This window comes from Ahaetulla prasina, chromosome 8 (genome assembly GCF_028640845.1).
Source record: "Ahaetulla prasina isolate Xishuangbanna chromosome 8, ASM2864084v1, whole genome shotgun sequence".
Lineage (NCBI taxonomy): Eukaryota > Metazoa > Chordata > Lepidosauria > Squamata > Colubridae > Ahaetulla > Ahaetulla prasina.
In genome coordinates this window covers 4,109,174-4,121,686 of record NC_080546.1, presented here as the reverse complement: position 1 = coordinate 4,121,686, position 12,513 = coordinate 4,109,174, and the positions used below count along the sequence as shown (strand labels likewise).

General features: G+C 49.4%; 1 protein-coding gene across 1 annotated transcript in view; it reads left to right on the top strand.

Moving 5' to 3' along the window:
- The window catches only part of ATRN (attractin), a 241,010-nt gene that overhangs the window by 73,561 nt on the left and 154,936 nt on the right, over window positions 1-12,513 (top strand). Inside the window, exons 5-8 of the mRNA XM_058192126.1 lie at window positions 2,112-2,317; window positions 5,424-5,592; window positions 9,666-9,756; window positions 11,338-11,581. Coding sequence (XP_058048109.1) covers window positions 2,112-2,317; window positions 5,424-5,592; window positions 9,666-9,756; window positions 11,338-11,581 — 710 coding nt within the window. The remainder of the gene's footprint in view (window positions 1-2,111; window positions 2,318-5,423; window positions 5,593-9,665; window positions 9,757-11,337; window positions 11,582-12,513) is intronic.

Here is a 12,513-nt window from a genome sequence, read left to right as displayed (position 1 = left end):
GTCACTCTAGAAGTTCATTGAGAAGAGCCAAGATTGAAGGAGATTGTGGTAGAGGGCCACCCTGCCCAAGAGGGGATGGACCAGGGGTGAAATGTTCCCAGTTCGGACCGGATCAGCCGATCCAGTAGCAACGGCGGTGGGTGGTTCGAAGAACCGGTAGCAAAAATCCCTGACACCCGCCCCCCATGCCCAGCTGAGCCACGCGATCGTCAGAGTCCCCACTTTTTTTTACTTTTAAAAGCATTTTTTAACAACCTCTTCAGCCGAAAAAAATGCTTTTAAAGGGTTAAAACAAGGCTCTGAGGATCCCGGCTGAGGTACCTGATCGTCAGAGGCTTTTTTTAAAAAAAAATTTTTTTAAAAGCATTTTTAAAGGGTAAAAAAATGGCAGAAAATGAGGGGGGTGTAGGCAAAAAATGGGGTGGGGGTGGGGGGTTCATTTGAGAGAAAGAGAGAGAGAGAAAGAAAAGAAAAAGAAAGAAAGAGAGAGAGAGAGAGAAAGGAAGGAAGGAAGGAGGGATGGAGGGAGAGAGAGAGAAAGAGAGAGGGAGGGAGGAAAAAGGAGAGGAAGGAAGGACTACAAACCTGGCACTAGATGCAGCGTCAGAGGATAATCCAGGGCTGGAAGGGACCTGGAGGTCATCTAATCCAACCCTGTTCTAGCGTGACATCGTTAGTGAGTTTCTGTCTTTTGATCCCCCAGTCACATGACTACATAGCCACGTCCACCCAGTCACATGACACCCCCCCCCCCGACCAAGTCACTCCCACACAGAACCGGTAGGAAAGAAATGTAGATTTCACCCCTGGGGATAGGCAGTTTCTCCATCTGGGCCAGAATTGTCTCCCTTAGCTGGTGGGATCTTGTTTTCACAACTGGAGTTGTGTCTTAATTGAAATGGTTGGGAATTGCAGGCGAAGGGCTTTTGCTGCAAAGGCAGAGGCTAAGACTTTCTTTTTTTGCTTCGGTTGCAATAAACCCACAAGTAGCTGCTGCTGCCTTAATTCTCCTGACTCAGAGCAAGATGGAGGGGAAGAGTCTCTCCGGTGGACATGGAGAGCGCCGTCTTCCTCAACGCGACCCTTTTAAGATGGTTGGAAGGATTTCAACGGCCTGAATTCCTCAACCAGCAGAATCAGAAGTTGGTTCTGGATATAGTAGGCTGCCTATCTCGTGGATCCTTCTTCCTTCTTTGTGACTTTGCACCCAGGGGTGGTGGTCGTTTTTTTCTTTTCTTGTTTATTTCAGATCTTAGTGGTGCTCCTGCGAAGTGGTTTGTGTGGCCTTGGTCTGAAATCTTTCAAGGGGTTGTTTCCTTGCCTTCTGAAGTAGGATAGGTAGATGCAAAGGAGTGAATGTATTCATGGTTTCTCCTGAAAGTCTGAAATTAGAAAAGAATATTTGTAGCTCAGGGTTGAACTGTGGGATGCTTGGTACTCGCTGAGTGAGCTCGGTGGTTTTCTTGCAGACGTTTCATGACCCAACTAGGTAACATCATCAGTGCTAGTCTGCAAGAAAACCACCAACCTCAGTACCAAGGATGCTCCAGTCCTCCTCCTCCTCCTCCTCCTCCTCCTCCTCCTCCTCCTCCTCCTCCTCCTCCTCCTCCTCCTCCTCCCCCAATCTCCACTCCCTTCTAACACTGATGATGTTCCCTAGTTGGGTCATGAAACGTCTGTAAGAAAAGCACCAAGCTCAGAGAGCGCCAAGGACCTCACAGTCCTCCTCCTCCTCCCCCTCCTCCTCCTCCCCCCCAATCTCCACTCCCTTCTAGCACTGATGACGTTCCCTAGTTGGGTCATGAAACGTCTGCAAGGAAACCACCCAGCTCAGAGAGCACCAAGGAGCCCACAGTTCAACCCCTGAGCTACAAATATTCTCTTTTAAAATCTCAGTAGCTGCAACTTAACCTTTTTTTCTTCTTCTTTGCGTAGCATTGGGGACCCCTGCTGAAAAGAGGGTGATTATTATGTTTTACCTTTAACCATCTGTGCCCAATGGCATGATTCACTGGAGTTGAGGGATGATTCTTAAGCTCTGGGGCCCAGTTATCTTGCCAGAGGCTCGTAAAATAAAAGCACTGATTTGAATCTTGGGATTCTGTTTGCAGCTTCAACGTCTGCCCCCAGAACTGCTCTGGCCGAGGGGAATGTCAGCCTCGGAACGGCAGCCAAGCGGTCGAATGCGAGTGTTGGGAACATTGGAAAGGAGAGGCCTGCGATATTCCCAATTGCCCAGAGGACTGTGGTTTTCCGGAAAGGGGTCAGTGCAGCGTGAACGGAACTCAGGGCTGCATCTGTTACCCCGGTTGGCAAGGTAGGTTAAAACCTTCCCCAGGGGGATCAGTTGCACAGCTGGGCATTTATTTGATGCCGTGAGATGCTTTTAACTTTCATTTGCGTCGCTTCTCGAACCAAGTATTTATAACTTCCATCACAGACGTCGTAGGAGGAGATCTGTGTTAAGTCTCTGGCAGGGGTCTCCAGCCCTCCAGGCCGTGGCCCACTACTAGGCTGTGAGCCGTTTGGAACCGGGCCATGGAAGCGGCAGTGCCCTTGCAGCAGGCGAGTGCGTACGCCCTCCATTTGCGTGACTATTCAGATTCAAGTCCAGAGTCTCGGCTCCTTATAGGCAGTCCTCATTTAGCAACCACAGTTGGCACTGGCAACTCAGTCGTTAAGTGTTGCGGTCACTGTATGTGACCGCAACTATGCTTAGGGTTTTACTTCAGCTCCCCTCCCATTCCTCCACGGTTTGGAATGTTCGCCACTCTGCTGGGATAATCAGCAAGAAGGAAGCGAATGCGTGTTTTTACATTACTTGGAGAGGAAGGGATTACAAGAGAGTAAACAGGCACACTGTAGGGTACACACGGTAAAAAGCATGTGCTGGTGCTGGAGAGATAACTGAAACAAAGTACCTCTTTAGGCAGTTTCTTTTGTACCTGAACCTTTTAGTTCTTCCTCCCCCCCACCCTTGCAGAGTGGAGAGTTTGGAGAGAAGGGGATTACAAGAAAGCAAGCAGGCAGACAATGGGAAATAAACTGGCTGTTTGCCAAGCATTTTGCAGTGGCCAGTGCTCGCGTATTCCTTTCAGAGACTATTCCCCATTGTGTGCCTGCTTATAATCCCTTCCTCTCCAAATTCTCTGCTCCGTGAGGAAAAAAAACCCCCAGATCATACATAGGATAACACATACTAACTGGCTACAAATGCATGCCTTGGTCGCTGAATTCTTTTTCCCAGCACTGTTACAACTTTGGTTGTTTGCCTGAGGCAGTGGGCAACGGAGGTCTTCCTGTACCTGAATTCAGTATGTGATCATTTAAACCCGTGTTCGGCTCTTGTTTAAAGCAGAGGTCTCCAACCTTGTCAACGTTAAGACTTGTGGACATCAACTCCCAGAATCCTTCAGCCAGCAAAGCTGGGAGTTGGGAATTCTGGGAGTTGAAGTCCACAAGTCTTAAAGTTGACAAGGTTGGAGACCCCCTACTTTAAAGCTATTTCCTGACTGCCACCGTTTTATCTGTTTTTAAAAGTTTACTAAAAGGTAACTTCTGTCAACTAGCAAGGTATAGGTCGTCCTCAACTTACAAAGTTGGTTTAGTGACCTTTTTAAGTAACGGGCACTAAAAAAAAAGTAACTTTTTTTCGACCAGTTTTCACACTTAAGACGGTTGCAGCAACCCCTGTAGTCGTTTGATCAAAAGTTAGACTCTTGGCAACTGACTCCTATTTATGACCTCTGGTGCCTCTGGTGGCTCAGACTGCTAAGACAGTCTGTTATTAACAGCAGCTGCTTGCAATTACTGCAGGTTCAAGCCCCACCAGGCCCAAGGTCGACTCAGCCTTCCATCCTTTATAAGGTAGGTAAAATGAGGACCCAGATTGTTGGGGGCAATAAGTTGACTTTGTATATAATATACAAATGGATGAAGACTATTGCTTGGCATAGTGTAAGCCGCCCTGAGTCTTCGGGGAAGGGCGGGATATAAATGCAAATAAAATAAATAAATAAAAAAAATGACGGTTGCCTTATCCTGGGGTCACGTGATCTCCTTCTGCAACCTTCGGATCGGCAAAATCAATTGGGAAGCCAGATTCACTTAACAACCGTGGTAAGAAGGGTCGTAAAATGGGGCAAAACTCACTTAACAACAGCAATTTTGGGCTGAATTGTAGCCGTGCATTGAGGACTACCTGTACAGTGCTATATTAAGATATCCTAGGGCAGGGGTCCCCATCCTTTTGGACCTCAGTATCCACTAAATTCATAATTTTAAATCCTGCGGACCACTTATATCAGGGGTAGTCAACCTTTTTATACCAACCGCCCACTTTTGTATCTCTGTTAGTAGTAAAATTTTCTAACCGCCCACCGGTTCCACAGTAATGCGCTGTGTATCGTCGTCTGCGCATGCCTCTCGCTCATCGTGGATTGGGTTGTGGGGGGGGGGGCGCCGGCTACCAGCTCTGCTTGTCTGTTACAGCTGGGTGGGTGGGTGGGAGAGATGCGCGAGCTATTCTGGGACGAGGCTCTTTTGTTTGCGGTCGCACTATAGCACCATTTAGTTTCACTTATGTAACGTGAACTTATGTGCAGGCGATATAAATAGTATATTTTCAGAAATTTAAATTGTCACAGGGAATTTTATGAAAACCAAATGAAAATGTTTTTAAATAATGCTGCCCACCATGAAAGCTGGAACGCCTACTAATGGGCGGTAGAGACCAGGTTGACTACCACTGACTTATATGATCTGCCTAATGACTGAGCTGAGTGGGCGTGGCTAGGTGGTCATGTGACTGGGTGGGTGGGGCCAACTCAATGTCAAACTCACATCAAGGGGCGCCTTGTCAGCCTCTACTCGCTATTCCTCCCCTGCTCGCCTGGGCTCCTTAGCTTGATCTGGCCGAGGAGGCGGCTCGGCAGAAGCACCTCACTGAGGACTAGGAGCATAGGCTTTCCAAGCAGAGGGAAGACCTGCGGGAGTGCAAGGCCAGGTACCGGCGCCTGGAGACTCAGCGGGCTGAGATGGTCAGCCAGTTCCAGGCCATGATGCAGTCCCACTGGAACGAGGCCCTCCGGCTCTTTGTCACCAGCGGCCCTTCCCTCCAGCCTCCACCCAAAGCCCCACACCAGGAGGCCGAAGCAGACCCCAAGTCGGAATTTCTGCCCCCCTCCAACCCACACAAGAAGACCCTGAAGGGGGAGACTCTCTGCAGCAACACAAACATTTATTGCATATATCTGGCCCAGGGGCTGTATTTTGAGAACCCCCGATTTAGTGCAATATAAAAAATGCAAATACTTTTTCTGCGGACCACCAAAATTTTCTCTCGGACCACCAGTGGTCCGTGGACCACCAGTTGGTGCCCGCTGCCCTAGGGTGTAACGTATGGCGTGTTTTGCCCCTCGTAGGTGTCGACTGCTCGGTTCCTATTCCGGCAAATCGCTCCTTTTGGACCCGGGAGGAATTCTACATCCCCAAACTGCCACGAGCGTCTCACAAAGCCGTGGTCCAAGACGAGCTCATGTGGGTGATCGGCGGCTACATGTTCAATCACACGGACTCTCAGATGGTCTTGGCGTGAGTAAAATGACTTTCTTTCCGGATAGATTTTAGGTGGGGAACGAAATGTAAATTTCTGCAGATTTTGAATCCAGTAAGGCTGCGATGGCGAACCTATGGCACGTGTGCCACAGGTGACACGCAGAGCCATATCTGTGGGCACGCGAGTGTTACCCTAGCTCAGCTCCAGCGCACTGGCCAGCTGATTTTCGGGCCTTCTGAGTCCACCGGAAGTCGGGAAATTGGCCTTTTTCCGGCCTCTGGAAGGCTTTCAGGGGCGTGGGGAAGGCAATTTTCGCCCTCCCCAGGCTCCAAGAAAGGCTCTGGAGCCTGGGAAGGGCGAAAAATGGGTCCACTGTGCCATCACGTGCCAAAAGTAGGGGGAGCATGAGGGGGGGGATCAAGCGCGGGGGCAGGATGCATTGAATTATGGGTGTGGGCACACACGCGCACGACCCCCTTGCGCGACCCCCGCTTTTGGCATGCGACAGCAAAAAGGTTAGCCATCACTGCAGTAAGGTCTCTACGCGTGTGAATTTCTAAACCCTTTGAGAAGACTTAGTCTCGTAAAAGCTAGACAGGTAAAAGAATTCCTGGCGATTCAGAGACCTGTGAGCTATAAATGGCCCAGTGGTTAAAATGCAGGCTAAATCTGCCCACTGCCAAGAGTTCGATCCTGACTGACTTAAGTTTGACTCAGCCTTCCGTCCTCCCGAAGTCAATAAAACGAGGACCCCAGATGGTTGGGGGCAAGAGGCTGACTGCGTAAACCGCTCAGAGAGGGCTGTAAAGCACAGGGAAGCGGTATACAAGTCTTAAGTACTATTGCTATAGCTATTACAGTCGTGTGGCTTTCTCAGCAATTGTAGGAATGGAGGACTTCTTCAAAGATTGACTGATTACTTGGAGTTATTAAGTGAAGATAAATAGCAACAGCACTTAGACTTATATACCGCTTCTCAGTGCTTTTACAGCCCTCTCCAAGCAGTTTACAGAGTCAGCCTGTTGCCCCCAACAATCTGGGTCCACATTTTACCCACCTCGGAAGGACGGAAGGCTGCGTCAACCTTGAGCCTGGTGAGATTCGAACTGCCAAATTGCAATCAGCTGCCAGTCAGCAGAAGTAGTCTGCAGTACTGCACTCTAACCACTGTGCACCGTGGCTCTGTAAAGGTTTTTCCTCACTAGTCGTGCCCAACTCTAGGGGGTGCTGCTCATCTCCATTTCTTAGCTGAGGGAGCCAACGTTGTCCGAAGACATTTCTGTGCTCATATGACCAGCAACGGCAAAGACGCATGGAACGGTGTTCCCTTCCCACCGAAGTGGTACCTATTTATCTACTCGCATTTGCATGCTTTCGAACTGCGAGGAGGGCATGAGCTGGAGCAAGGGGCGGGAACTCATCCCGTCGTCGGATCTCAAACCCGGGCTATCCAGCTGACAAGCTCAGCGTCTTTAACCACTGAGCCACCGTGTCCCCGCATTCGGACTTACACATCCCTTGAATTATCATATTTTTATAAAGTCGTTGCTAAACATTTATAGGATAGGGCAGGGGTCTGCAAACTTGGCTCTTTTAAGACTTGTTGTTGTGACTCCAGCCCCCGAACCTGGCCCCATGCCCGAAAGTGACTCCAAGAGTGAGGGGGAAGGGCCGGTAAGGCTTTCCTCGGGAGCACCGATGCCTTTGGCCCAGCTCCAGGAGCCAGAACCAGACCAGTCGGAGGACGTAATGAGGCCGTCATCCCCTGATTCCTCCGTTCCCCAGGCTACGCCTTCAGACCCAGCTGATAATAATAAGAATCAAGCTTGGCTTGACCTGCGCTTCAGAAGATTAGAGAGGCGGCGTCATCAAAGGGAAGGGTGGGGCTCCTGCCACGGGATATATAAGGAGCTTTGGGACTGCTCTCACTCCACGGGAAGCAAAAGTTTAGCTGATCCGTTTCAAAAAGAGCTGAAAGTCTTGCTACGTGAGTCATTTGTTTGAACTTTGGCAGGCAGCTGCGATTTCTCTGCCAGGACTGATAAGAGCCGTGAATCCACTGGCTGAAGGCCATCTCGTGGGTCTGAAGTGGGGCAGGAGACAGAACACTTGTGGACTTCAACTCCCAGAGTCCCTCCGCCAGCAAAGCTCTGGGAGTTGAAGTCCACAAGTCTTAAAAAGAGCCAAGTTTGCAGACTCCTGGGATACGGGATTTCAACCACGCATGTGGAAGTCTGATGTTCTTTATGTTAAATGTTATAATCCAAATTTATTGGGCTTCGGTGGCTGTGTTACTCTCTTACAGGTGTGTATGCCTCTACACACCTCAGCTTCTCAGGTGCCCCCTTGGGAAAATTAATTGCCCACCCTCCCCACTTAAGAGACCAGGCCGGCTTCTCCACCTTGAAGAGCAGCTGAACCTTTTTCTCATCTAACGTGTGATTTTTTTTAAAAAAAACTCTTGTGCTGTACCTCAAGAGTGCGGGATACGCTAATTTAAAGAGGGATCATTGATTATTTTGTCCCTGGTGGGGTTTTTCCCCTTGTTATTTTGTGTGGGTGAAGTGCATTAATTTGTTTTCTTTAAGAGAAGAAAACTGGGGCGGGGGGGGGGGGGCGGTATACAGCTTTGTTTTCTACAATAAATTATGTCATTGTTTGACCAATTCACATTCCTGGCTGAGGGAATCTTCGGCACTCTCTGAGCTTGGTGGTTTGCCTGCAGACTTTTCATTACCCAAACTAGGTAACAGCATCAGGGCTAGTGAGGAATGGGGTTTGCTCTCAGTTTACGTACTAGTGGCTTGCCAAGCTCAGGGAGCATCGGGGACCCCATGGTCTTCCTCCTCCTTCTTCCCCTCTTCCTCTTCCCCCTCTTCAACTTCGTCTTCCACCTCCTCCTCTTCCTGCTCCTCTCCTCTTTTCCTCCCCCTCCTCCCTTCCTCTTTTTCTTCCCTTCCTCTTTCTCCTCCTCCCTTCCTCCTCCTCCTCCCCTCTTTTTCTCCCTTTCCCCCTCTTCCTCCTCCTCTTCTTTTGCTTCCCCTCCTCCACCTCCTCTTCCCCCTTCCCACTCCTCTTCCTCTTCTTCCTCCTCTTCCCCTTCCTCTTTTCTTCCCCTTCTCCACCTCCTTCTCCCTCTTTTCCTCCCCTCTTCCTCTTCTTCCTCCTCTTCCCCTTCCTCCTCCTCCTGCTCCCCTTCCTCCCCTCTTCTTCCTCCTCTTCCTCTTCCTCTTCTTTTCTTCCTCTCCTCCCCTCCTCTTCCCCTTCCCCTTCCCTCCTCCTCTTCCCTTTCTTCTTTTCTTCCTCCTCCACCTCCTCTTCCTACTCTTCCCCTTCCTCCCCTCTTTTCCTACTCCTCCCCTCTTTCTCTTCTTCCTCCTTTTCTCTTCCTCCTCCTCCTCTTCCTCCTGTTCTCCCTCTTCCTCCTCTTCAATTTCGCCCTCCTCCTCCCCCTTCTACCTCCCCTCCTCCTCCTCCTCCTTCCCCTCCTTCTCCTCTTCCTCCATTCCACAAACGCCCCTCCCTTCTGGCATTGATGATGTTACCTGGCTGGGTCATGAAAAGCCACCAAGCTCAGAGAACCCCGAGGCCCCCCACCCCCCCACCCTCCCCGGTTCAACCCCTGAGCTACAAATATTCCCCTTGATTTAATTTTCTCGAGACTTTAGGATTTTTCTGAAAAAGACACAGTGGTAAAAGACAACCTGGCCGTTTACGTCTTCGTGTGTGTGTAGATCCTTAATTCTTCTAGAAGAGACGCTGCTTATTTTTTGGGTCCCTTGAGCAATTTCCGAGAGGGGCGTGCGAGGTCACCGCTAAAGAAATGGGAGTAAGAGCTGCCCTCCTGTTTCCATTGTTCCTCCCATGAATAGTTTTCAGCATTAGCGCCGATATACATACACACACATACACACATATATAAAGCAGAATAGCCAGATACCTAAATCCGCTTTACTTTTTATTGACGTAGCAGGTTCGTCCATAAAAAACGTCTCCTGCTTTTCTCCCTCCGGCGTTCCTTTTTATTCTTCTCCGCTTTGTTCTGCCGTGCGAAAGGAGACACAGGCCGTTGTGTTATTGTGCTTTTTTTTTTAAATTTACCGCGCAGGTACAATCTGGAATCCAGAGAATGGATGACCCTGGGCAGTTCTGTGAATAGCGTGGGGATCAGATACGGGCATTCAATAGCCTTACACGAAGTAAGTGGCTTTTTTTTTTCCTCCTTTCTTTCTTTCTTTTTGGGGGTTCTTGAGACTTTTCTCATTTTTCTCAAAACCTGGCTTAGATGACGGTGGCCCAGGTAGTCCTCGAGTTACAACCGTGGCTTTTTAGTGACCGTTCGGAGTTAAGAACGGCCCGGACAAAAAGCGACCATATGGCTGGTTTTCACACTTACCATTGTTGTGTGCAGTATCCGTGGGGTCTCCCAGTCAAAATTCATGATGCCTGGCAACGGACTCGTATTTATGACCGTCGCGGGGATCCCCCTGAGGAGCAAAGTCAAGGCGGAAGCCAGATTTACCAAACAAGAGTGCCGCTAAGTTAACAAGGGAAGGGATTTAATTTAACAGCTGCGTCAAGAAAAGTCATACAGTGGGGAATATCCATATTTAACAAATGTCTCAGCCGCAGAAATTTGGGGGTCAATTGTGGTTGTAAGATGAGGACTACCTGTCAAATCAAGGGTGAACGTAGTAATTGCCCCGGTCCCTTTTTTTTTCTTGCATTTTTTAAATACAGGTAGTCCTCAACCAGTGGTGGGTTTCAATTTTTTTTACTACCGGTTCTGTGGGCATGGCTTGGTGGGCGTGGCTTGGTGGGCGTGGCAGGGCGTGCAAAATCTCCCTTCCCTTCCCACTCCTGGGGGAAGGATATTGCAAAATCCCCATTTCCTCCCGATCAGCTGGGACTTGGGAGGCAGAGAAGAGATGGGGGCGGGGCCATCAGAATTTTTACTAACGGTTCTCCGAACTACTCACAATTTCTGCTACCGGTTCTCAAGAACTGGTCAGAACCTGCTGAAACCCACCTCTGTCCTCAACTTACAACCACAGTTGACCCCAAAATTTCTGTTGCTTATTGAGACTTAACAACAATTCATTTAGTGACCATTCAAAGTTACAACAGCACTGAAAAAAGGGACTTACGACAGTTTTTCACACTTAACGACTGTCACGGTATCCCCGTGGTCACATGATCAAAATTCAGATGCTTTGCAACTGATTCCTATTTACGACGGTCACAGTATCCCGAGGTCACGTGATCCCCCTTTTGTGACCTTCTGATGAGCTGAGCAAAGTCAACGGGCAAAGCCAGATTCACTTAACAATCCTGCGAGTAACCGAACAACTGCTGCGGTTCACTTAACCACCGTGGAAAGAAAGGTTAACAACTGTCTCGCTTAGCAACTGAAATGGTGGGCTCAATTGCGGTCATAAGTGGAGGACTGCCTGTTATAACTCTGGGTGGATCGTTGGAATAGAATCCTAACACATCCATCAATATGTCAGGGTAATGATTTAAGAGCTGCGATGATGTAATGCTGGGAATGAGTCGGCAAGGTTTTTGGGCTGATATCACTTTAAGAGCCTGTAATAAGAAGAGGCCCTGTTGACCTCTCCGTGTGTGTGCTTCTGTGCTGTAATTGCTGATTGCTGTTTGTTGCTGACTGAAGTATGTGTATGTATATATTCTTTGTAGATAAAATCACTATTTAAAGACAGTTTGCTGTATGTGCGCGCTCTGACAAATAGCCTCTCTCTGCAACCTGTTTCTTCTAGAACAAAATCTACATGTACGGAGGCAAGATAGATGAAAGCGGCAATGTAACCACCGAGCTCTGGGTCTTCCACATCTCCAACCACTCCTGGGTTCCCCTGGTGCCAAAGGCCAAGGAGCAGTACGCCGTGGTGGGCCACTCCGCCCACATGGTCACCCTGCAGGATGGCACGGCGGTAATGCTGGTCCTCTTCGGGCATTGCCCTCTTTACGGCTATATCAGCAGCGTGCAGGAGTACAATCTAGGTGAGTGTTGGCTTGGCGTGATTTGCACTCTTGGATAGAATAACAGAATCAGAAGGGGCCTTAGAGGTCTTCTAGTCCAACCCCCTGCTTAGGCAGGAAACCCTCTACCATTTCAGACAAGTGTCTGTCCAGTCTCTTCTTAAAAACCTCCAGTGATGGAGGACCCACAACTTCTGGTGGCAAGCTGTTCCCCTGGTTAATTGTTCTCATCTACAGGAAATGTCTCCTTAGTTCTAGGTTGCGTCTCTCCTTGATTAGACTTAGGATATTTTTATTGTCACTTTAAATGTACACTTTAAAATGAGATTTCATTGCATGCGGCTCTCAAAGGGTCACTGCCTCCAATACACACGATGTCGTGTCCCACTCCTCCGCTGACGGCCAGGTCAGGGAAATCCGAATCAGGCTTGCCTCTGCAGCTCTGCCCAAAGTCCTAGCAAAGTCCTCAGAGCAGGCAGGAGACCAGTAAGTGACTTCAGCAAGATAAGTTCGACTTTGCCTGACTCAGAGAATGCCAGAAAGCAGGTCCTTTATATAGGCCATGGGGTGTGGCTCCATTACTCAGCACTCATTAAGGCCTGCCCTTCCCTTCCTTCTGTTGCCTCCGCCTATCCAGTCTTCTGATGCGAGGGTCACTCCAATCAGCAGCTGTTGGAAATAAACCTTCCTCAGGCTCACATGCTGTGGAGGAGGGGGAGGGATCTGGCTGCTCCATTTGCCTGGGCATGGAGCCAGGGCTGGGGCCGGGGGATGCTCCCTCCTCTGCAGCTTGTCTGGGCATGGAGTCAGGACTGGGGCCGGGAGGCATACATTCCTCCGTGTTCGGGAGCAGATAAGAAGGCCCCGGCTGCTGTGAGAGCGGACAAGACACAACACACGACCAACCAAGCTCAGAGAGCAGCAAGGAACCCACAGTTCTCTTCCTCCTCCTC